We start from the raw sequence: 26330 nt of genomic DNA on the forward strand, positions 1-26330 counted from the left end.
GGTACAAGAAGAACGGAGGAGTGGCCCCTGGTTCTGGAAAGACTCAGTGTAGCAGTATAGGGCAAGACCAGAACAGGGAAGTGGGAAGGGGTGGATGGGAGAACAGGGGGAGGGAAGAGGGCTTATGGGACTTTCGGGGAGTTGGGGGCCAGAAAAGGGGAAATCATTTGAAATGTAAATAAAAATATATCAAACAAAAAAATAACGTCATTATAAATTTTGCAGGCAAATGGATGGAACTAGAAAATATCATCCTGAGTGAGGTAACTCAGACCCAAAAGGACATGCATGGTATGTACTCACTGATAAGTGGACGTTAGCCAAAAAGTACAGACTATCAAGGATACAACCCACAGAGCATAAGAAGAACAGAACAAGCAGAAAAGCCCAAGTGAGGATGTTTTGATCCCACTTAGAAGGGGGAAGGAAATCACAGGAGGCAAAGGGAGAGAGGGATCTGGGTAGGAGAGGGAAGGGGTAAGGGGAACAAGATCAGGTGTATATGGAGGGGGCGAGCAGGAGAGAAGCCTAGAGGGCCCAGAGAATGAGTGGAAATAAGTAGTCTCAGGGGTGTGGTAGGTGGAAGGACCCTCTAGAAAGCACCAGACACTAGAGAAATGAGAGACTCTCAGGACTCAATGGAAGTGATCTTAGCCAAAATGCCCAACATTGGGAAAAGGGACCTTGAAGAGTCCACCTCCAGTAGATAGACAGAGAGTTAGGTAGAGGGACAGGGTTACTAACCCACAGTCAAAATTTCTGACAAAGAACTGCTCCTGTCTAATATAACTGCAGGGACAAGAATGGAGAAGAGACTGAAGGAAAGGTGGTCCCATAATCAGCCCAACCAGGGATCCATCTTTTGGGGGTGGGGGTGTACCAAGGCTTGACAAATTACTAATGCTATGATGAGCCTGGTATGGCTGTCCTCTGAGAGACTCCACCAGCAGCTGATTGAGACAGATGCAGATACTTACACCAACCATTGGACTGAAGATGCGGAACCCTATGGTTGAATTAGGGGAATGATTGAAGAAGCTGAAGGAGAGAGCGACCTCATAGAAAGACAAGCAGTTTCACCTAACCCAGATCCTAGTGAGCTCCCAGAGACTGGTCAGAGGTCCCTGGCACTTAAATAGCAGAGGTTGCCATGGTCTGGTCTCAGCGGGAGATGTGCTTAATCCTCAAGAGACTTGAAGCCCCAGGGAAGAGGGAGGTCTGGTGGGAAATACCCTCTCAGAGGCAGGGTGGAGGAGAAATGGGGTGAGGAACTGTGGGAGGGGGGGACAGAGGGGGACAATGATGGAATGTAAATAAATAAAATAATTTAAAAAATAAAAAGGAATATCAGCCAGGTTAAAAAAAATCGAAGCAATTGAGTATTAAAACTATGTTAATATGTTATTTTTCTGTATTGGGTTAAATCTTTTTATTACAATTAATCTTAGTACATATTTTCCTTACTTTCTTGTGGTTAGTATAAAGTATAAAATTACACAAATGGCTTTCTGCAGGTTTCCAATGACTTCTCCAAAGACTACAGACTCTGCCTTTGGGAGAGAATTGACTATAGATATTATCAAAGGCTACTTATTCTCCAGAACAGAAAAAACTATTATTTGGCAGCCTGGCTTTCTGGAAGCACAGAGAAATTGGGAGGTCAGGCTAGGTAATAATCAGGCTTGAGACTGTCATAATATAAATCCCAGTTCCATCTTTCACTGGTTATGTGACCTTTGGGAATTTATTTTGTTGCTCTGAACCCATAACTTTTCATGATCTAGTGGGAGGCTCTAAGATAAACAGCAGGTAAGGGCTGGAAGACATGGGCTGTAACCTTTCTTTTTTTTTTCTTTAGAAGATGTTGTTTGAACATTGTTGAGAACATATGTAAAATTCCAAAAATGTGTTTAAGAAAAATTGTGATATCTCATCATGTATTCATAAACTCATGCAAAGAATAGCTTACCTTTCATAAAACTATCAGCAGAAAGGAACTTTCATAAAAGTATCAGCAGAAAAGAGGGAGAAAGTAACTCCCTCTTTTAATTAGAGAACGACAAATATGATCAATAATCTTGGTCCTTTCTGTATATGCTGTTTCAATATCTAGAAATTCAACCCCAGACAGAACTTAAGGTGCAGCAGAGAATGTGGAAAAACTTGCATCATCATGTTTAATCAAAATGCAAATGCCGTTGGATATATTACATCCATAGGCAATGATTTAAGCTAACATTCATGGCTCATTAAGTTGTGTGTGTGTGTGTGTGTGTGTGTGTGTGTGTGTGTGTGTGTGTAAGAGAGAGAGAGAATGAGAGAGATACACTCTCCCACTAGAGAAAAGACTTGTAGAAGACATGAGCCACAAACAGGAAATGATAATATTAGTATGAATTGGAAGTCATCAGTGAGGAGGTGGGGGAAGAACTAAAAGATATTAGGGGAGAAGAAAAGACAATAAAAATATATCGTATAAAATTCTCAAATATTATGTAAAAATATTGAAAATCACTATGAAAAATCCACTTAAAACAGCATAATATGTTTATATTAACTTCTCTATTGCTCTATATATCTCACTAATGTAAGCTACATGAGACAGAGAAACTGTGTTCATGCTTAAATAGAGAATGGGTGCTCAATAAATATGCATGAAATAAATGAACAAAGACAAGAACTTAGTAAGGATTGTAGCTAAAAAGGAAGAAATTTATGAGAACAAGTCTGAGGAATATGTCCAGAACCTTATACATTTTAAAGAGTTATAAAAGCACCAAAGGAGACTGATATTACCTAGCTGACGCTCAATTAGCAGAAGGCACAGATAGGAATGTTTTGAAGCTGCTAGTCCCTACAAGGACCCCTACCACCCAGGAGGAAGGCTGGCAGCTTAACACGCTGTGGAGAGTCTTCACCATCTGCTCTCTATCTATTCCCCGTCTTTACATACAACCTATGAGGTTCAAAGAACATGCTGTGCTCTGCCAGATTCCATGCCATGGTCTCTCTGCCCCAATATTGTTTCTTATATTATGTGTTTAACCGGCTCATTCTATTCTGTGACTTTGCTAAACAGTTGCTACCATGGAAAAGACTTCAATTTCTCTGATCATTCCACACAGTAACTAAACATGTTCACTCATTTTCTTAACGCCTGCATCATTGCTACATTGTAAATATGTTCCATATAGGCATTCATAATAAATTCCTGAAATCATGGGAAAGATGTAGCTGCATAAATCGAACTTATAGACTTATAGCATTTATAACTGGCATTGCCTAATGAGAAACAAATAACAGCCTAATTGCATCTGCTTCTCTAGATTGTATCTTTGAAATATACTTCCCACAATTTGTACATTTTCATGCTACGGTTTTCTTTTCTTCCTAATTGAAAATTCACTCAACTGGCAAAAATCCAATGATATCCACTTAAAGCTAAGGATTTTCCCTCTTCAGCTTGCATGAAGATTTCCATCTTTGCCTCAATTATATTAAATTCATGAGATATTAGGTTCATAGCGCCAATATCTGCACATTCGTTCTCCACTCTCTATTCATTTTCCATAACATAATAAGGAAAGATGCCATAAAATATTGAAATAATTCTTCAAACACTTTTGTGTTGGCACAGGTAATAATAGCTAAAACTGAATTCCATACAGAATGTTTATCTTTTTGTCCCTGAAGCACAGACCAGTATATAGAAATGGTGCTGAAATAAATCAACTTTTGGGTTCTTGTGGTGCAACTTAGAAATGGAGGGTGTGGCTAGAATGTGTGAGGGGTTGGTGTTAAATACCTAGGATCTAAAAAAATAAATAATAAATCCATAACACATAAATAAAACTCTTTTGGTAAATGATAAATTGAGTAAATAACAACAAAAAACTTAACCCCCGCCCAAATCCTTTAATTCTTCAAGGCATAGGGACAGCAAAGCGTATTATTATGCTAGCACCACAATGTACAGTAGGCAAAAGATGCATTCCAAAGGGCAGATTCAAATACTAGCACTGCAATCCCCTAGTATGGGGAACTTGTCCTAATCACTCCCTGACCTACTATTTTGCTCCCTAAAATGAGGAGTAGTATCATTATGAAAAAATAAATAAAATGGGTGCTTACAATGTATACAGAGGTGAGCCAACACTTCTCTTCAGTCCTTTAACCACTTGCACTGCCATATCTATGCCAAATTGATGCCATGGTTATGCATAAGTGCATGTGCCAACAGTTTGCTTCCTCCTGCTCATGTTTCTAGCTCATTTTCTCCAGCACTCAACTGTATAGGGGTCTGACCCCATGAAAGTCTCTCGTCTATTGTCCTACACCTTTTCATTGTCTCTTATTTCTTTCACATACTATCTTCCTTATACAGCTTAAACTCAGTGGTCAACTATTTCAACAAGTCTTATGTATACCATTAGTTCTTCTCCTCAGTTCTCTGATGATCCTAGGCAGTAGTCCTGGGTTCGTCTGAATCCATATATTGGCTGTCTGCATCCAGATGGAGACTTCAAAGAAACTGAACAACCATACTGAACAAAGTCGCTTTAAAGTATAGCTTCACCAAGAAAAGCAAATATAGCTTATAATCAGATATTAGTTGTTAAATAAATGATAATCAAGCTTCAATCCACAGACTTAGAGAGGTTACGTAAAGAGGCAGGCTCTGGGGGTGGGGGGGGGGATGGGGGGCAGGGAACACGTGGAACTTCCTGGGCAGAGGAAATACAATAACTCTTGTGGGTGGATTGGGGACAGGTCGGGATAGGATTGAAGGGGATCAGGTACGGGCTGGAGGGAGAGAATGCAGGGAGACAGCTAAAGTTGGGGAGCATGAGTTGGGGTGAAAAGCTAATGCAGTGGAAGCTTCAGGGAATCTGTACAGGTAACCCTAGGAAGGAGTCCTAGTAATGGAGGATAGCGACTGTGAACTGGCCATCTTTTGTAGACAAGCATGGCTTCTATTAGTGGGACTTGGTCGCATTTAGTTGAACTGATGGCCAAGGGAGGGTCCCACGAAGACCCCTAAACAACCTAGATCATCACTAAGACAGAGGGTTGCTCTCTTAAATTGTCAGCAGGGCTCTATTGCTGGAGACAATATGTACACTGGTCATTGAGGGTAGAGACCTTGGACTGATGCTCGCATGGAGAGTTCTCTCTCTCTCTGTCTCTCTCTGTCTCTCTGTCTCTTTCTCTCTCTCTCTCTCTCTCTCTCTCTCTCTCTCTCTCTCTCTCTCTCCCTCCCTCCCTCCCTCCCTCCCCTCTCTTTCTTTCTCTCTCTCTCATACATACACACACACACACACACACACACACACACTATACATAGCTACATTTCCTCTCTTGCTCTTGTACTATTTTGTACTATTTTCCCCAGCTATGCACTCATTCCCTTCAGCATGCACACTGTATCATCTCCCATCTTAAAGAATTTTCTCTTACTCTTACCTTCTCTTGTCCCATCTAAGCTCTCTATTTATTTCCTAGTCCTGTTGGAACTCATTTTTCCAGGCTCCACATTCCTGTACTCTCATTAAAACATTCCAAAGAAGCTTTCATTCTCACCAGCTGACCAGAACGACTGAAATCAAAGTCACCAGGGACTTCTGCATTGGCATATCTAAAGGCCATCACTCCTCAAATAAGTCACCATCGTTATTATGTGAGTTAATTAATCAATCTCTCCCCAGTTCATCATTCTCTCCTGTGATTTATCTCTGAGTGTTTGACTCTCCTCCCACTTTGCCAAGTATGCCTTCTGGGATCCTTCAATATTATTGCTACTTTCATAGGGTTTCTTCAAGTTTGTATGGATGACTACCAGATTGGTATGTTAAACCAAGCCTAACCCTTCACAGTCATAGGCACATATATCTAGCTTGCTACTTGATATATCAACACAAATGTCTAATAAAGCCCAGAGCCTGAGTTACTATTTTGACATCCAATCCTTGCTCTTCCCTCAGTCTTCTTCTTCTCCCTTGGTAGTGATTCCAGTTAGACAAGTAGCTTAACCCAAAATGCTTGGAGCCATCCTTTTGGCCATACAGTACAGCCATGCCATAAATCCAGGGTCGAGGCTCTCTCATCTCTACAACATGAAGCCACTACCAACTCAGACCTGGATTACTCTCCATTTTTGTAGGCATCGTTTTGAGTCTTTCTTCCTGTAGCTCCATCATTTGAAAGTTGCAGCCCAAGTGAAGAAAATGTAAGCGAGATTTCCTGTATCACACAGCTAGCAGCCTGTCTCCTCACAGCTCTGTAGTAGATACCTATGGCGCCCAGAGGTTAGAGGTAAACTTCTAACAGAAGTCCACTGTCTGGCCCCAAGTACCTCTTTGCTTTTGTTTTCTTCTTGTATCTGTCTCACTTACTTGTTCCAGCTACCCCACCACTATAAGCACTTTCTCTAACAGACCCAGTGCTCGCTCACCTAGGCAACTCAGTACATGGTTTTTCTTTGGACTGCTGAATGTTCCACAACTTGAAGATGTATCACTTATACATCATCTTTAACCATCACCATCACACAATGGTGACCTCCAAGTCTTCTCTCTGAAATCAATGTGTACCACTGTTCTAGTTTGCTTTTCTGTTGCCGGGATAAAACACGAACCAAAACCAATGTGGTTTATGCTTCCAGGTCCTAATCCATCTGTTAATTGAAAGAATCCCACCCATGAACCTAGAAGCAAGAACTGAAGCAGACACCATGGAAGAATGTGGCCTGCTGGCTCACTTGAGGCTCATGATGAACTACCCCTCTTATATTAGCTAGGATTATCTGCTGGACAGGGCCAAACCCTTTGATTGGCCTAGCCCTTCTTGTGTCAATTAGCAACCAAGAAAATGCTCCTATAGGCATGTCCAAAGTCCATTCTAAGGAAGGCAATTCCTCAATTTAAGTTCCCTCTTCCAAGGTGACTACAGGTTTATATCAAGTAGACAACTAAAGATAACTATAGTAAGCACCAAGCACCAACATACCATACTATTATTCTCATTTTTATATTTATATATCATATTTTCCTTATCTATGCTGCTTAATACCTATTTCACATGACAGACAGACAGATGACAGACAGACAGACAGACACACACACACACACACAAGCACGCACGCACACGTGCACATACCCTAAAACATAAGTTCTAGAATAAAGTTGCATTTATTTGATCCAATACTGAATTCTGTTTGACACTGAAGGACTGTTTAAATAAAATGTTAGATGAATGCCTTTGCATAAATCCCTTTGTATAAATCCTTGCAGAAACAAACTATCCCTAAAAATATTGGTTATTATTGTGAAAGCATACAAACATAGGTTCAATTTCCTCAGAATCAATTTAATAATTATTCCAGGCTCAGTCTCACAGTGGACCAAGAAACAGACCCATTTTATAATGAACTCTTACATTCTGGTGATTACTATATGTACTTTTAACAAATAACTAACTCATAGGTAAGGAAGATCTGCAGTCCATGGTAAGTTAGCAGCTACAAAGCAGAGACAGTCTTTAGAGTCAGGCAGACCTGACAGAGTTTGAATCCAAATTTTGTTATTTGCAGTCTGTGAACTTGAGTAAAAATCTTCCTAGGTCTCAGTTTTCTCATCTGTAAAATGAGAAAAACTGTCTTCCCCTGCTGTTGTCATGATGAAGACTGGTAGTTTAAAGACAGGAAGGACAACACTGTGTCCACAAGCACTTTTGATTTGCATGCATTCAAAAGCATCAATAACTCATTTTAGGGAGAGGTAAACAGTTGTATGTAGAAACTAAAAAACCATACAAAATAAAGACAAATCAAGATTATACTACTCTTTCTCTGTGTTTTGAGAATGCTAACCAAGACTTTGGGATGAAATGGTTTAAGATATTCCACTGATTTTATAGTCAAGAATCAAGATTTCTCTTTAATGTTTGATTGCAGCATGGTTGGAGTAATGCACTGGCCTCTAAAGGAATGAGAACTATTATAAACATAACATAGAAAGAAGCAAGTTCCTGTTAGCTCCCTAAGCACAAACTAAGCAAGCCACTAAAGGAGAAGTTCATTTTATAGTATAGTCTGTGATTTACACTTTCAAGATAGTGGAGTCAAATATTCCTTTTCTCCAGGAGGTTGTCAGAGTTCATCTGGTTCCTCTCTTTATACTAGATGTGCAACTGAAGTCTGCTATATGCCATTTTGGTGTGTGTGTGTGTGTGTGTGTGCGTGTGTGTGTGCTTATAGCAAGACAGAAGAAACCTTCTATAGTGGCTTATAGCAAGACAGAAGAAACCTTCTATAGTGGCTTATAGCAAGACAGAAGAAAACTTCTATAGTGGCTTTTGCCTAATGCATTTGTGCTTGTGTGTCGTGTCTGCTATTTTTGCTTAGATATTCGATGGAGTGGGGGGAAATATAAATTTGACATGCTCCATTTCAAATGTTTTCTGATGTCTTTTTTGGGCTACGAAATCTTGTGCCTTTTTGCATCTGTGGCACCTAGAAAATCAAATCCATAAAAATAATGCTATGTGGGAGTCTCTGGAAGAAGAGACTGTATCCCAAAAGCTCTGTGTGGGTAACTAAGGACAGATTCACAGACTTGGGCTCAATCTGTAACTTTTCTGAAGCTAGAGCATGGGGAAGGCATGGTCACAGACTTGAAGTTTGAATGGGAAAAATGAAGGAAATCAGATGTGTTGAACAACTTCTATCATGCACACACACACACACACACACACACACACACACGCTGCAGGCTTTATGTGAGATTCTCACTGAATCTTACAAGGTGGTTTGCTAGAAGAGCTATTCGTCAGCCCTGAAAATGCAGCACTCCATTTGGTATTTCTGTGATGATTATGGCATAACTTACAAATACTAGAAGAGTGGTGGTCAAGGCAATTGAAATTTGAGTTCTGTTTATACCAGTTATCAGATGGCATGACAATGATCTGCATTAGTGGTTCTGCTCCATCCCTGCCCCGAATCTCCTAGTCAACTCTTAACTCATTGGTGACATAAACTAATGAACTTTGCTCAAACATAAAGCCTGATAGATGCTATATGATCCATCTACACAGAAATCCTTCAATGCAGGAAATACCAACTAAAAATTATGATCTGATAAACTTAATTTCTCTGAATCTCTGGGTCTCATTGCAGAGGTTTTGTTAGGATCTAATGAGAAATATTTTACATATATGATATAAAGTTCAATAAAAATTATTTATGATTTTTGTTAACATCTGAGAATAAATGTGTGCTACTGTGCCACCTTTATTTCTATCTGAATTCGAGAAGCCTTCAATAGCAAGGTAAACCAGATACCATCTGTTTGTTTTCAAGAATACTTTCTTTCCCATAACAAATAAACAAATTATCAAGGCAAATCTGTGGTGGCAAGAAAGTGTTCTTGCTATTATGTATACAAATATGGCTGATAAGGGGGTTATCACACAACAGATATTGCATTTGCTTATAATCAATTCTGAATATAAAGACAGAGGGCACCACCATTTCAACCAGAGATTTTTCCACAGTTCCTTAAACTCTTTGCAGGAATAACATAGCATATTAGCTTTATGGAGCTATATACAAATTTGAATTTCACTCATAATACAGAAAATAATTCCAAACTAGCAACATGTGAAGTCAGCCCTAGGAGCCATCATGTCTTCCCTTGGATAGAAGTAACCACCATTGCCTGTGTTGTCGTAAATATACATTTAAGATGAATAAGTAAACTTTCTTTGACAAATGTCAAAGACAGAAGCAAATTAACTTTGTTTTTAATTCTTTTTGTTTCAATGTCTCTCATTGATTTCCTATATATTCTGTCTAACAACTAAGCCTGTGTCCAATGAACATAAAATGAAGATGAATCTAATAATAATGCAAAATTTTTCAAATGAGGAAAACCCATAGTTTGGAGTATCAGGTCATGTTTCTTCAAACCAAATACTGTTGTTTCTAGATTTCCTGGAATTTTCTCAAGGGCAGAAAAAGGAAGAAGGCATGAACTGGTGTGATAACTTATACTCATTTCCCACTTCAATCAAAATAGCACCATTGAAAAAATTATGCATGTTGGCTTTTGCCCAGGGCTTCATTTAAAGTCTGATGACTCAGAGGAAACTGAGTCATAAAATTATGATATCCCCCTCTACCCTGGCAGGAAGCTCTGAATCTGTAAATCCAGTTGGTCCCCTGCTGTCCTAGTTTGCTTTTTGCTGTTGTAATAAAACACTGGTCAAAATCAACTTGAAAAATGGTAAGAGGATTAATTTGGCTCACAGGTTGTAATCCATCCCAAGGGGAAGCCAGAGCAGGAACTCTAGGCAGGAACTTGAAGGTAGGGTCTAAAGCAGAGGTCATGAAGGAACATGAGGCTAGCTAGGTGATATCACCTACACTGGGATGAGCTCTTCTACATCAATCATAAATCAAGAAAACAGACTGGAGATGTGTAAAGATCAACAAGACGGAGGTATTTTCACAGCTAAAGTTTCTACTTCCAGATGACTCTATCACGTGTCAAGTTGACAAAAACTAAGCAGCACATTCCCCAAGTGTGACAGATACACTTCAAGTTTGCATCCAATGTTGTGGCTTATAGGAGTTGACAAGGGGCCCATACGCATATCTGCTCTATACATGTATGATCATTACACACATAAATGAAAGAAAGAAAGGGTACTCTATACATTTTCACTATATTAGTTGAGCTTAAATAATAAAAGCCCTAGTATTATGATTCTATCAAAGCCTATTTGCCTATTTCTGAAGACTGATGTTTAAATGCTTCTTCACTTTCAAAAATAACAGATTTGATCTCTCCTTAGTTATAGCTTCCTGTCTTTGAGAGAGTTTTAGATAATTAGTCAAGCTATAATAAAATCTGCCTTAATGATAAACATAGAATAAAGCAACATAATCATTTAACAAATGCCACGTTATTGCTAACTTTTATGAGACAACTAAAATGGCCCACTATTCATGTTATACATTTAAGGTCTCTGAAGACTAGACAGGTTAAGTAACCTTTCAAAGTAACTATCCCCACTTCTGCACTCCACATACCAAAACCTCTCTCTCTGTCTGCCTGCCTGTCTCTCTCTCTCTCTCTCTCTCTCTCTCTCTCTCTCTCTCTCTCTTCTCTCTCTCTCTCTCTCTCTCTCTCTCTCTCTCTCTCTAAATTTTCTTTTTCTTTTTCTCAATTGTTTGTCTTATGCTAGACAGATTTTTGCCTGTGGAGTGCGCGCGTGTGCGTGTGTGTGTGTGTGTGTGTGTGTGTGTGTGTGTGTGTGTGTGTCTCTATCAGTGACCTTTATATGAAATGATTATCTATGATAATTTTACATAGTGGAGTAAAGGATGAAGACAAACTACTTGCTATGAATAAAGCATTACATTGGGTGCTGAGGATAGAGAAGAGAGGGACAAATTAAACTGTTGTGTTAATAAAGCTTTCATAAGAGAGATGGAGAAAGAAAGACAGAGAGAGAAAAATCAGAGATGAGAACATGTATAAACAGCACTATCATAGTAATGGGAGGCATGTAATAGCAACTGTGAAGAGGCTATGTATTTCTGCAGTGGTAGAACAGAAGGCCTTTCTATGAAACCCTACCAAGTCCTACCAGTGAAAAAAGGGTAATATTCAGAATGATGAGAGGTAGGAGAGAGAGTATTTGTGGAAGAGGATGCACAAGTGCAATAAAGGAAACTGGCCAGATCTATGAACTGTGGGAAGCCCCAGGGAGGGGAACTATGCAGATGACCAAATGCTTTCAGAAGAGATGGGAATGGTGAGCATGCCAAGGAAGGTAGAGGGATGGGCTATGTGATTGGGATTACTCTTATTTTGAATTGAGAAGTGTGTGCCAATTAGTCCAGAGCAAGACTCAGTGGCTATCAGCTTGGCTTCTGTTCGATCATGGGCAAGGTTCTCTCTAATGGGTTCATTTTCCATTCTCTTTGTGAATCTATCATACAAATCTGCAAAGCCTATAAAGAAAATGCAGGGCTCCTAGCTAGTCTGATGGCTTGGGTGTGTCTTCAGTCGCACAGCTCTGCCTTGAGGGATGCTTTCTTACCTCCCTTTAGCTGACTAATGTTCAGGCACATCCTGGCAGGAAGTGATAGACTAAGGTTTTCTTGTGCATAGGTTGAATTAGACTAAGGTTTCTTGAACATAGTTTAAATGCTGCTAGGATATTTAACTATAATTCCATTGCTATTGCTGGTAGGATACATCCATGACTAAAGGAAACTACTGAGTAAAACAGGCAGCAAATTCCATTCATTTTTACATTTCACATTTTCTTTCATTAAAAGGCAGCATTCATTAAGCACATGCAAACTGAGCACTTCCTGTGTCCTCACCACTGCGGAACTCATTGCACATGAGTTCTGAAGCAGAGTCACAAGGCAAAACAGTAGTCTTTAAAAATTAAATTGATAATAATAATAACACACCCCATTTTGAGAGCCTTCATGAAATAGAGACTAGAGATACAAAAATACATAATGCTTAAAACCAGTAACTACTTCCATGGTGTAATATTTGGACTCTGGTTTTTCATGTATATTTTTACAAGCATAGTTTTCAACAGAAGAGGGAAACAAAGAGTTAAAGGGAATGACATTGGTGCCTGGCATGAGTAAAATCATTACACGGCTATCATTGAGAAAAATCCAGTAAAATGAGAAATGACAGGGCTGTTAACAACGTTAAAGTTCTTGGAAGCCGTGTTAGGATATAACCTCTCTGACTTCATCAATCAGCTGTTATCTTAATATCAACAAATGCACTAAAGATTTAAGCATTTTCTCTTCTCTAAACATTAATATTAAAGCTAGTCTAATGTCCCAAAAGCCCTAAACTCAGGTTAGGAGCCCCTTCTCTATCCTCTTATATGTTTTCCCCCTATCATAGAAAATTGTAATTTCCTCTTTCCTAATCAAATCTCTCCACAAATCATAACTATATGTAAACATGTGATTCTCTTCATGAACCCTCTCAGCATTCAAGCAGACTAGCAGAAATATCGGAGCCACAATTGGCAGAACATAATCAGTAGGTACTCATGGACGGAAGGGAATGCATAGAACTCTCCACCAATGACTGAGGTGAGACTTAAGTCTGGCTAATGAAAAAGGGCATTATAAGGAAAGGTATGTGTCAAGATGTTTTAGGAAACGTTTCACTACACATTTTTGATGTGTGCCAAGGGTTCAGATGAAGGGAAGTTTGAAGTGCCTGTCGATTCCAATCACTGAAATCTGTGGACACTGCCAATCTCTCCCTCAGCAGATTGTGGAGAAGTACTAGAAACTCATTTGCATGAAGAGTCCAATGACTCAGAATCTAGACACTTTGCATACCAATTTCACATTCTCTACCCACTTCAAGCAGATAGCCCTATGAAGTGACATGTTATACAAGATGGATCCTTACAAAGCAGGAATCAGTAAGGACCTTACAAACACACATAGTAAGTATTTTATTACTTTAAACTTTAAAAGCAGGACTAAATCTGTAGAGAGCACTATAGAATGCCAATCATTGCCTTCCTATTCTGCACAGTGTTGATCAAAAAGCGTGTCTAAGGCTGTGGAAAGTACTGCAGAATGCCAGTCACTGTGTACTTATTCCACATGAATGCCTATCAGGAAAAGAAAAAAGAAGAGAAGAGAAGAGAAGAGAAGAGAAGAGAAGAGAAGAGAAGAGAAGAGAAGAGAAAAGAAGAGAAGAGAGAAGAGAAAAAAGAAAAAAGAAAAGAAAAGAAAAAAGAAAAAAAGAAAAGAAAAGAAGAAAGGTTTCTAGTTTATAGGGTATGTTTTTCTTGGAAAAGTCTAAATTAATACTTTCCCATTTGTTGCATCCCAACAAAGCTGAACTCTACACAGGTACTGCCTGTCTAAAGAAAAGATTTCAACTAGTTGACTAGAAATCAGTTTAAATGAAAACTGAGTCTTATGTTCAACTGTGTTGCTAGGTAAATGTTCAGGAGCACACCAGCAGGAAAAATAGCTTCAACAAATGCAACTGCATGTTCAATTTATAAGGAAGTGATATCTGTCCAGTGCCCAATGTGCTTTGTGTGTAAGATCAATTCTTTTTATCTTTGAGGTTCCTTCAGAACTTCTCAAATATTTCCCTTGCCTCTGGAACACTCCAGAACACAGGAGCACCCACTGTTCTACTCTACTGACCCCTGGAATTTCTCTGTTCCTCCAGGTTCCCTATAAAGGAATCATTACTGTTATTTGGACTTAGTTCCCCTTTGCTTTGTTTAGTTGACAAGCAGTGTTGGCCTGGGTAGTTCGCAGTTCTCTAAAACACAATATGCACACAGAAGCCTGAAAGTCTTAGGTTTGCCTTCTATTTTCCTAAGTGCAGCCAGTTCATAATCACACTATATCACTCTCACTCAGAATGAAAGGTTGCTGCACATTGGACAGGGAAATGATTATAAGTTTCTGCCTCCAAATAGGGCTGAATAAAAATAAAAAAGTATGAATTATCTCACATGGAGCAGTTTCTGAATAGGTCACATGGTACCATACCTTCATCAGCAATCTCATTTCCCTGTCATGTCAGAATGCACTGCTACGTACTATATGGAGTAAAATGTCTTCCTTGGGCCTCTAGAACAATTTTGATTATCCCATTGTCAGTGGCCAACTCAATAACCATTTCTTCTGTCACCACAAAGAATAGTTGGCAGGCTGAGATTGATGAAAGGGGAATTTTAATTCTGTAGTGACTAAATCTATAATTTAAGCTGTACACTTAATTTTCAGTCCCATAGACTCTGAAAGCCAAAGAAGGAAATGAAACACCACTGTTAACAACTTCTATTATATAATACCTTTGCTATATTTTTAGACTCTTTTCCTTTCTCTCTTTTTTAATGAGTACATAATCTTATTTACATATATTTTAATTAACACTTAGAAACTTTGCATATTTGTAGAATACACTGTGTCATTTAACAGGAACTCTTTTGTGCGGTTAACCTTTATGCTTATTCTGATTTAACCAAGGCAAGTAGCCAGAATTTCCTTCTATCAAGTACACGTCTACATAAGATTCATTTGTACATGCTTAGATCAATAAACTAGATGATGAACTACCAAAGGTAAGCAAACACATTACTTAGAGAAGCCTTATGACTATTTCCTGCCAGAATTGCCCTGGGATTATCAGAGGACTGGGTATCCAGGTCCTGATTACTGTCTGGTCCCAGGCATTCTTTCCTATGCCTTGTCCTCTATCCATTTGAGTCTCAGAACCCTATGACTCAACTACTGCTGTTCTCAACTCCTCTTCCCAGATGAGGAAATGGAGGCTTAGAAGGAATGTAACTTCCGAATAGTTGTATCACCAACATAGAACAAAGAGGAATTTGTACTTGAGCATTGTTTTAAGGACAAAGGTGTCCTTTTCCCCCATGCCCCAATAGTAAGGCCATTCCCTGCCATTAGGGAATATGATCACTGATAAGAAGGAAAAGAGGGAAAATGCACATATGAGAAGAAAGAAGATAAAGAAGACAGGTCTCATAACACATTTTGTATTCAGTCGATTTCTTTTCCTATTAGGAATATTTTACCAGTTTGGTACACTTTTCTGAATTGTGATTTCCCCTCTGGGCTTTTCCTTAAACACCAACTCCACTCAGGATCATTTCTTCCTGCTTGGATGGAGCACCTAAAAGGAGCACAGGAGACTTTGCTGCTGCTAAGTGTTCTTCACATTTCCCCAGAGCTAAACTCTTTGGGCAGGTGCTAAGAGTAGCCTTTCTGTGACACTTCCATCCTCTAAGTAAAAGCAGCATTCAGTGAGCATAGGGAAACGCCCTTACTAGTTACTGAAGCACTCATCACACCACCATCAACCTCCAGCTTTCTTTTTAATAACTTACCTAGCAGCATTCCCAGACTGGCATTAATGGCCCTGGCAGAGCAGTACAGTAGGCGCTTTCCCATTTCTGAAAATGAGATTTACAGAGTACCTACATGTCTGTTAGTACTAGATATTGTGATGAACCTTGTGTTTATAACTCTATTTTACAAAGTTGTGAGATGGAGAGACAGATAAAGAAGCAAGGATAACATCGTATCATTGGTGCTATGGTAGAAGAAAGTAGTAGATCCCTGAGAGACAAGCATAAGGCGTGTCTTAGTCAACAGTAGACCAACAAAGGCATCTAAAATTTGACTTCTTGTTGGGACATGAAGCAGGAGGAGGCAAGAGTTCTAGGCAGGAAGAATATCATGTGCAACACTGAAGAAGCAGATGCTTTTAAAATACAGGAACTAAGTAAGATATATTCCAATGATCTTGAAACACACAGGCATGATGAAACAATAGAGGCAAGAGGGAAGTGGAGGTCACATTAAAAAGTGCAGGCTACTGATGCATAGTACAGACTCACTTAACCCTTTGAGAAAGTACTTCATGGTAAAGAAGATTTAAAGTGGAAAAGTGCCATGGTCAGACTCACGTTTTCAAAACTCACTATGTCTGCAGCACAGACACTATATCCAAAAGGGATTATCATAGGGAGGACCATCCAACTATCGTGGTGGTTGTCTACAAAGACAACACTGGTGGCCCAAACAGGAGTAGCATCTATGGTTTTCAGCATCTATGGAAAGGATTTTGTGAAAAGGAGAAAGGAGAGGACTTCTAGTAGGTTCACTGGGGAGAATGAAGGCTTGAAATGTGTTCTGGGGTCATTGTTCATCAAGACCTGAATGAACTAGAGATGCCATTTACTGAGACAGAGAAACACATAGAAAGAGGAGGCTTGGAAACAGATGGTGAATTCAGTGGAGCTAAACGACAGCTGAAAGAATCCATGGATACTCATATGTAAAATTAGACTGGGTAAAAAGTGACTTCTCCCACCTCAGATGATTCCTACTCAAAGTCAGCAAGATCCAGTGCACATCTTGGTAAACACGGTGCACCCCTAAAGGCATCCTAGTCAAAAGAAAACTAAAGCCATGGACTACTAGATGTCTCTGGAATGACTGGAAGGAAAAGGACAGTGTCCCTTGTAATGATGGCTTTGTTGTAGCAATGGATTTGGAAAATGGCGAGAGTATCCTCCACTGCTATGTATTCAGATGATGAATTCAAAAGCTATCAATAAAAGGCACCCTTACTTTACCTCCAGCTTTTTAGTCCTCCTATACAAAGGAAAGCTGCACTTGCCATAAATACTGAAGAAGACTGGCCAGAAGCACTGAAACTGATCTGACCAACTCCAGCACCTACATCTAACAAGTTAATAGTGCCTAGCCAATTGATTGCACAGAAGTTAATAAAGTGTATAAGCAAATGCATCAACCAAACAGAATGGATGCTCCTCATGTGGACCCTGATTCACACAAAGCAGCTAAGATAATAGATAATATGGGAGGAAAATCATGAAAACTTGAACACCAGCTACATATCTGATAACAAAAGTACTGATTTTTGTATGCAATAATTATATTGTGTATTTTTAAAAAACAAAAAAATCACCAAGTTATCTAAATGTACCTATAGAGGAATCACAAGATTAGTGTCTGGGATTTATCCCAAAGAACAGTCAGAAGGTAAGGTAAACAAGAACAGGGATGAAGGAGGCTTACCCACGCTGACAGTTGCAGCCAGCGAGAGATGGGCATTGGTTAGACTGAAGCTTCTCATACACTACTTTTGTTTACATTAGAACCATTTCTACACCAAAAAAATTTTAAAAACTCTCACGAACTATGAGAGTTAAGAAAAGCTAGAGTGAAGACCAAAGAAGTAAAGCAACCATGAGTAGTGAAGCAGAGTTAGTCTCAGTTTTAGAAGAGTTTCCAGAAATGTGGGTATGCGATGAGTGAGGAGCTCACCGTCTCCATGTTTTCTGTTTGGACGTGGCTGGAGGTGCTCTGTGTTTTGGAATGCTCTTGGCTTTCTCCATTTCTAGTGCATTTGATGGGACCTAAATCTCATTAGACTATCAGTCAATACCTGCTCTTCTCTTTCCAATGGGACCTGTACTTTTCAGGACACTTGGAAGCAATGTTAAGTTGCAAGGGCAGAAGAAACATTACAGGAAGAGGACGTATAGAGAGGAAGCCTGCTTTGCTCTGGTGCATTTGAATGTGCCAACACTATGTCTCTGAATAAAAACTGAAGTTACCCCTGGCACCTGCTAGGTATCAAGGTAAAATGAGCTGCCACCATTTAGAGATAGATAGGCTTCCTCTTGTTTGCCTGTGCAAGCACACCCTTCACTTGATGGTTTGTAGTCAACAATGCAGAAATTATACACAGCAGCTACAATTACGTCTTCTCAGTATGTGGCCCATGGTCCAAATTGAATTCTAAGTGGGAAATAGTTGTGTGATCTACTTTTGGACAAGATCTTTTCTTAAGCAACAAGCATAATGTATGTATGTATGTATGTATATATGTATGTATGTATATATGTATGTATATATATACATACATACATATATATGTATATGAAATTTGAGACTTTTGTGAATGTAATCCATTAAATTTAAGGAAATAAAGGAAAAAGAATAAAGGTTAAAACACACCCCCATGTGCAGTTATTTGTGCAAGGGATGGTGAATTGGTACAATTCAAAGAGCTCAAAATATATACATTCTCAAAGCACTATGTCATGAACTAAGCTCTGTACTTGTGGGCATGCTGTTTTATGTTTTCATAACCAGAAGCGAGTGCTTTTAAAAACCACCATGCTTTCAGACGTTTACCTGAAGTTACCTCTGAGGCTTAGAAAACATGCATAATGCCTTTCCATCCTCCCTTGAAAAAAAAGCCCTAGATAGCCAGTGCTCCATCCTGTCAGTGCACATGTGATTTTATTAGATTAGGGCCCCTGCTTTCCAAATTACTTAATTGACACTTTATTTAAAGGTGTGCTAGGGAATACTGCCAGCTGTTTATGGTACTGCCTTTTATGGGATGCTTGAAAGAACAAAGAGGTAAGACTTGGGTCATGGGTGAAAAGACACCTTTCCATTGTTTTCAATAAAGCAAAGAACATGTTTAAAATATTTTGTGAGTCAATTCTATAACAGTCGCTTCTTTTTTATGTCCCAGTTGTACTCAGGCCTTAGGGACTGAGCAAGACAGCCTTCATTTCTTCTGGCCCTCTTAAGCATTAGGTGACTTTATATATTAATAAAACACTCAGGATTAACTGATGCTAACCATCAGTTCTAGGCCCATATGAAAGGTTAAAGGAGGCAAGAATGTAATTCATCTAATCTGTTGATGGCTGGAATTTTCCTCTTCTAAGACTTGAGTAAAAAATATGCAAACAGGGAAATGGGCGGGGAGGAGTCCTCACTCCCCATGGCTGTCAACCATCAGGAGCAATGCACTAGCTCTTTGTGTTCAACTTTTAGTATGATGTGGATCCAGACAACGTGACTTTGCATGATTCCTGAGATAGCAAAACTTTGGTTACTTAGAGTTAATTCCTTGCATCTGATGGATGTGAGTGTGTGAGTGTGTGTGTGTGTGTGTGTGTGTGTGTGTGTGAACTTACTACCACTAAGTACTAAGTCCAGAAAGAAAATTAGTTCCTCTGAGTATAGCATTTTTGCATGCAGTCAACTCCCTACTTTAGAGCACTTCCCATGGTTTCGGCCCATTAAGCGGAGCACAACAGCTTGATGAATTAATGCTTATATAGGCACAGTTGGCAGCTTCTAATTAAATAATTATGGCTAAGCAGCTGCACGGAAGCTGTTATGCACCCTAGAAAGCCAGCTGTCAGTTTTATTGGTCCTAAGACAGAGGATGAGTTAATATGTAGCTCTGAATGTTGGGCACAAAAGGGAAGTCTACTATTTGCAAGGTATATAGTTTGTGTGAAGCTCTTGTGCATTTTGTGTTAGCCTATCCATAGAGATATGAAGAGCAAACTGCTCCTCAACAACCCAACAAAAGAAGCAGCAATTGCATGACCAGGTGATTGGAACATTTCCAGAGCATTCTAAAGAGGGCATAGTATCAGACAGATAAGGCCTTGATGAACACAGAATCGCCATCGACCTAGACATTAAATGCATCAATTAGGTGGTAATTGATTAAAAGTCAAGTGTGTAAACATTCAGTTGAACTAAAGCACATTTCCCCTAAAACTTTGAAGAAGGTATATGTCCTACCAGATCACAGAAATTGCCAGCTCCTTCACAGAGGGTTTAAAATCTAGAATCTTTTCTTTGTATGCATGGGAACTTTGCCCAACAGAAGAAAGCAGTATTTGTTGCTTAAACTCTGGCCTAAGGGAAGCTATTGATTACAATGACCATAATTAGGGACAAATAATGTTTCCTATTGCATACTCATCAGTAAGGAGTTGGGACAGATTTGACGTTTTCTTCATGGGCCATCTTGTCTAAAAAATACACACATATCCTCACTTCTGAGTAGATATATGGTGACCCAGTTTGGAGAAACTCTGGTTCTCAGTGGCTTTTCTACCTGCTCCAATTCCAAGTGGAGAAACGCAACCATAGGCAAAAGCCTGGTCCACGAAACTCAGTCTTTTCTTTATGTTGAAACAAATGTAGACATCTTAACCTTAAGATCTGAGGTTGCTTTGAAACCAGCGGAAGGGAATGGAATACTCCACCTGAGAACATGGACCTTGTCAAATGAATTCAATATCCAGGCCCAAATCCAATTTACTCTTCTTTCAAAGCCCAATGGCTTGTATTTCAGAATGCCCTTCCATAAAACAAAGCTGTCCACACCAGAACTCTCCATTTTAGCCAAAGAACACACTTAGAGAGACCTACCTGAGGTAGTCCTTCACATACACATAGTAAATATGTGTGTGTGTGTGTGTGTGTGTGTGTGTGTGTGTGAATTTCAGCACCTCAGCATCTAAGGTGCTTGCATGTGATTGGCAATTCTCTGGGATCTAGTTCCTTTTAGATGAATCTTAAACAAAGTTCAGCTTAATAAGCCTGCAATGCAACTCCACTCTCAGTAGAAAATGTTAAAGAACCAAACAACAGATTTGCAAGACCCATAAAAGTAAATTTCAGAGCTGGGGGAAATAGGGTACTTTTCAGCAGTCTGCACTGCCATCTAGCCAAGACCACATCTCTCTGTGTACAACGTCCATTTGGGTTCTGACAGTCACTAATGACAGCAAGCCTGCACAATCCGCTTAACAGACCCCAAGAGTTTAGCTGAAAGGATTGGCAGTAGTTCTGCCACCACACATTCTGACTCTGCAAAAACCCCAAACACTGCGAACCAACAACAACCCCACTTTCACCAATCACAATGTAGAAAAAAGTCACATATGCTTGCTTATAAACTATTTCAACATCATTGGTCCCTTCTGATTTTTAAAATCTGACTATCCTGTGATCTCACTGGGAAAAAAACAAAAACAAAAACAAAACAAAACAACAACAACAAAAAAAAAAAAAAACAGAAAAGCCCTCTGGGATAAAAGAATTTCCCAGTAAGCTCTGAAAGAAGTGAACTGTAGCATTTAGGACTCTGCCTATAGTTCAGCATAACTGCAATCCCAAACCAGTATCCTTAGATACTAACAAAACACTAGACCATACACATCTATGAAGAGAACTGTACATACAAAAACAAGCAGAAGCCTTCCTACTTACGATAGAAGACGTATTCAGTATAGCTCGACCAGATCTTGTCTTCTGCATACTGGTTGACAAAAGATGCTGTAACCGAGGAGTTACAGGCCACCATGTGGAATCCACACTCTGACAACATATCAAAAGCTCGTTCCAGATGTTTGAACTTGAGATAAAATCTGGAGGTGTATCTTTCTGGAGCTCGGTCTGGATCTCTACTCTCATTCAAAGTTTCTCCAAAGACTTCCTTTGCCAAGGAAATCCTTCCGCAAACCAAAATCCGAGGAACTCTCCGAAACTTGGCATCTGCTTGCCCCTCTCTGCCCAAGGTACAGGATCCCCTGTAACCCACAGTAATAAAACCCCACTTGCGGTCATGAGGAAGCAGCGAAGAGGGGGGGCAGATTCTCGTGTCGCTTCCTTGGGAGGCATCTTCAAAGTCACTGTGGCAGAACTCATCCGGGCTTTGCTTGACCTCCTCGGGGGCCAGGAGTCTGACGAGGTCAGGGAGCTGGAAATACTCAGCTTCCCGTTTCAGCCTTCCCCTTTCTGGAAAGTGATCAGGCAGGACCACCTGCCTGTCCCTGAGAAAGTCCAGAATATAACGGAACAGGAAGCCATCTCTGTCAATGAAAAACCTTCCCTTGGAGTCCTTGGCTAGATCATTAGCCGTGTCTCTCTTTGGGGAAAACATTTTCCACAGGAGAGAATGGGGGATGCTTATTAACGTGGAATGGCGAGTGAAGTAAACCTGGCCCCCAACATTCAGCTCTATGACTTCAGGGAAGGAGTTGGGAACAACAGCCCCTTGGTCCCGAGGATAATAACGGCCACAGTTCCCACTAAGAGCCATTGTGCCTTTCTTCTGCAGCTTCCTGGAATTAAAGGTGCAATCCAACAACAAGGGAGTCACTGCCCTAGGCTTTGCATCCAAGCTTAAGGTAAGGGAAAGGTACTAACTTTTCTTTTTCTAATTACCTCCTCTTACCCCGGTTTGGTTTGGTTTTTTACTCTCCCAACAAACAGATTTTAGAAGAGTCCACAGGTGAAGTAATGCTGGACAAGAAGTTTAAAACTGGTAGTGTAGCGAGCTCTTACTTCACAGAATGTAATAATCGGCTTGTCTACATTCAATCTTCCATTAGGCTCGGTAGGCAAGAAGGCCAAATGCCCATTTACACAGAGGTCCGTCTAAGAGAAAAGAGAAAAATCATTTCCTCAGACCCAGAATGAGTCAGAAAAGGAGAGACCTCTGGGGAAAGTAGAGAGGGAGAGAGGGGGGCAAAATGATGGGGAAGAGAGATTATTTTTACATAAGCAGCCTGCACCTACTGACTTTAATCACTCCTTAACTGAGTGAGTTCTTCCCTAGGGGTGTATTGAGTCTTTAAGTTTATCCATATGCCACTGTTTCCAGCAACTGCTGTTCAAATCGATCCTGTTTGCAAATCTGATGTGAAAGGCATATGCAATTTTCAACTTCCAAAGAGACCCATTTATTCAGCAGGACAGAGAAAGCAGTGAGTCTCTGCGCTTACCTTAGGGAGTGCTGGAGACTCAGTTCTTGCGAAGAAATAACCTTTTCCAGGGCAATCAAAAACCAGAGCCACACTGAGACTGGACGTCTTGTCAAATCCCAAACAGGTAAAGGACAGAGGTATCGGTATCGATGAAAAGTGTCCAAAGATTTGTGCTCTCGGAAAACAATGATTCCACACTTAAGCGCTAGTAGGTGTGCGTTTCTATGTGTATATGGATGTGTGTATGGATTCACTTCCAATCTTTAGTTAAAACGGATCGGAAAAAAAAAAGTTGAACCGAGAGGATGTTGAGTCGAAGAAGTGGAGCGGAGGAAAACAAAATATATTCAACCAAAGCTTCCGTAGGAAAAAAAGAAAAACCGAAATCCAAACCTTATAAAACAGATCCTTTGCACCTGGGAGAGTTGCAAGAGGTACCTGGACTTAGAGGCATTCAGAGAGCCCAGAGACGGGGAGACAGACAGATGCGCCCCCCAGGGTCGCAGCAGCCACCCCACCTGCCGGCAAGGGCAAAGGGACGCCCATGTCCCCGCCAGGTGGGAAAGAAAAGAAGCCCGGGCACCGAGGAGATGCCTGCGGGGCTTGGGCTCCGAAGCTGGGAGGTCCCACGGTGCCAGGAGCAGTTCGGATGCTGTTGTGTGAGCAGTGCAGGCAAGAAACCATCCAGGGAAATGACTATTACATCATCTTAAAGGAATAGGGCTTGGAGAGAGCGGAGGCAGCTCGGAGTCACGTCCTCGGCGGTGACAGGTTGCCAGCAATGATGGGGACGTGCGCTCGCGGTGGGCACGGGACCAGAGGCGCTGGCAGCTGACACAGGGCGGGGACGTTGCACTGCAAGGGGCCCCCAGCCTGTGGTCTGGAGTTTGCACAGCCTCTCTGCTCTGTCTTCCTTGGTTGTACCTCCACCGCAGCCCTCCCCCCCATCAATTACCCTCCATCCTGGCTGCAATTTTCATTTGAAAAACCTCCGGAGGAACTCTTCAAACGCGTGACTCTGCAAAAGGGCGCTCTTCTCCTTTTAAACCATTTTCCCTTTAATCCTATGGAATGTTCAAGTTACAAGTGTTTGGAATTTTTTTAAATCCTTTGATTACAGTCATACTCACTCCCTTTCCCCTTCATTCCATCCACCAACACACACACACACACACACACACACACACACACACAGACACACGAGAACAGGATTGAGGATGCTCTCTCAAAATTCAACTATTCATAAAAAGCTACTAGTTTTAGCAGTAAGTCATTATCTTGACTCACCTGAAAGAAACTGCCACCTGCAACCTGTTCTGAGGCTGCCTTCTTACTGAGACTCTATTGAATGTGCCTGCCCATCCCAACCTATCCCAAGAGTACTCCGGTGGAAGACACGCCTGCTAAGAGAGGTTTTACTCCTGTCCCAGCGGGCTCCGTTAAGTGCATCATTAGAGTTTCAAGAAGGCATTTCCAGGGCAACCTAATACACTAACGAAGTGCTTCCAGTTGAGCCTTCCAGTCAATAATGGCCCAGCCAACCGTTTACAGTAACTCTGCCATTTCCCCTAAAAATGCCAATGTCCTGGGCTCACATTCCTGATAAGAAGGAATTCTTATTCATCAATGTATAATACAGGTGAGGCACACACCATCACAAACAAGTGATCATTTAAAAGCTTAAAATCAAAAATGGAGGTGAATTAAGGAGATTCGTGTTTTCAGTGCCAATTTTTGCCCCATGCATTAGCTTGAAGATCTTTCAAGAGCCGACTGAAGTGTGTGTGTGTGTGTGTGTTTAACAATCTTTTCTTTCAATAACCATTGGGTTACGGAACACATTTGGAATATTCGCTTACTCTCGACACCTGATTATATTTGACTTTGCTGCTAAAACTAAAGTATTAACCTGCTCTCTGGCCTCCAACGCCTTGATTTTTAAAGCTGGACCAATTAAGGAAATGTTTATTATGTGATGCGCTGATATCGCCATCTAGTGTCCAAACCTATCAGGAGTGTTCCTTATCTGGACATTTAGCTGAGTTAAAAATGTTACCTATTTTTAAGTTTTTATAGTGAACGGAATTTACTTTGTATTCATTATTCACCATGACAACACAGTAAGCATTTCCTTTCCACAGGGTCAGATATGAGCAGATCTGAGTCTATGCAGACTTGCGTACCGGTTGGGGTGGAGAAGAAAGTACGTGTGTGCTTGAGTTTGTTTTACGTTGAGACAGGCTGACCTCAAACTCGTTAAGTATCGTTAAGTATCCAAGGTTAACGTTGACTTCCTGATTCTTCCAGAAACAGATTACAACCACCACCATGCCTAACCTGTGTGTGTGTGTGTGTGTGTGTGTGTGTGTGTGAGAGAGAGAGAGAGAGAGAGAGAGAGAGCATGTGTACTGCGTATGGTAGTGTGGATGGACCCTCACATGTGGACCGCAAAGATTCTACCTCTGAGATACATCCTCATTCTGAGTCTCCATGTTTAATTTTTAAAAAGGAATCAGTGCATTATGACCATTGTGTCAGAGCTCAGTTGTTAAACTATTCTGTTCATTACGTATTCTAGACTCAGGGTACAGAGGCTAGCTGATAAGAAAATAAGAATTTAAAGGTTATTATACATTTTAATGATGGAGTCATTTTACAGGGTTTCTAATATTAACTTAAATTACAAAGTTAAAAGATTCTACAATTTCAAAGGAAAATGTTCTAAATTCAAAAATGAGTGTCCTTCTGGCCTGGTGTGGCGGCACATAACTTTAGCCCTGTACTTGGGAAGCATGATCAGATGGATGTCTGAGAGTTCGAGGCCACACTGATCTAAACACTGAGCTACAGGATATCCATATCCACATAGTGAGACCTTGTCTCAAAAAGCCAAAGAGAAGAGAGGGAGAAAGAGGGGAGAGGAGAGAGGCAGGGAGAGGGAGAGGGAGGAGGAGGGGAGGGGAATGAGAGGGAGAGGGAGAGAGAGAAGAAAGAAAGATCTGCTCATTCATCTTTGTTTCATAGGTCATGCTATTTTCAGGCCAATCAATCATTTGAAAATGATAAATATTATTAATTTTACATATTGATGGTTTTACAGATGTTTCTGTTTGTGCACATTGCACTTTGCTTGTCTCTAC

The 26330-nt window shown here is 40.4% G+C and overlaps 1 protein-coding gene across 1 annotated transcript in view; it reads right to left on the reverse strand.

The window, feature by feature from the left end:
- Positions 1 to 22523, reverse strand: part of Kctd16 (potassium channel tetramerization domain containing 16) — a 265016-nt gene extending 242493 nt beyond the window's left edge. The window contains exon 1 of the mRNA XM_052155765.1: positions 21692 to 22523. Within this exon, the coding sequence (XP_052011725.1) occupies positions 21692 to 22523 (832 nt within the window). The remainder of the gene's footprint in view (positions 1 to 21691) is intronic.
- Between the last annotated feature and the right edge of the window lie 3807 nt (positions 22524 to 26330).

The sequence above is a fragment of the Apodemus sylvaticus genome, chromosome 13, assembly GCF_947179515.1.
Source record: "Apodemus sylvaticus chromosome 13, mApoSyl1.1, whole genome shotgun sequence".
Taxonomy (NCBI): Eukaryota; Metazoa; Chordata; class Mammalia; order Rodentia; family Muridae; genus Apodemus; species Apodemus sylvaticus.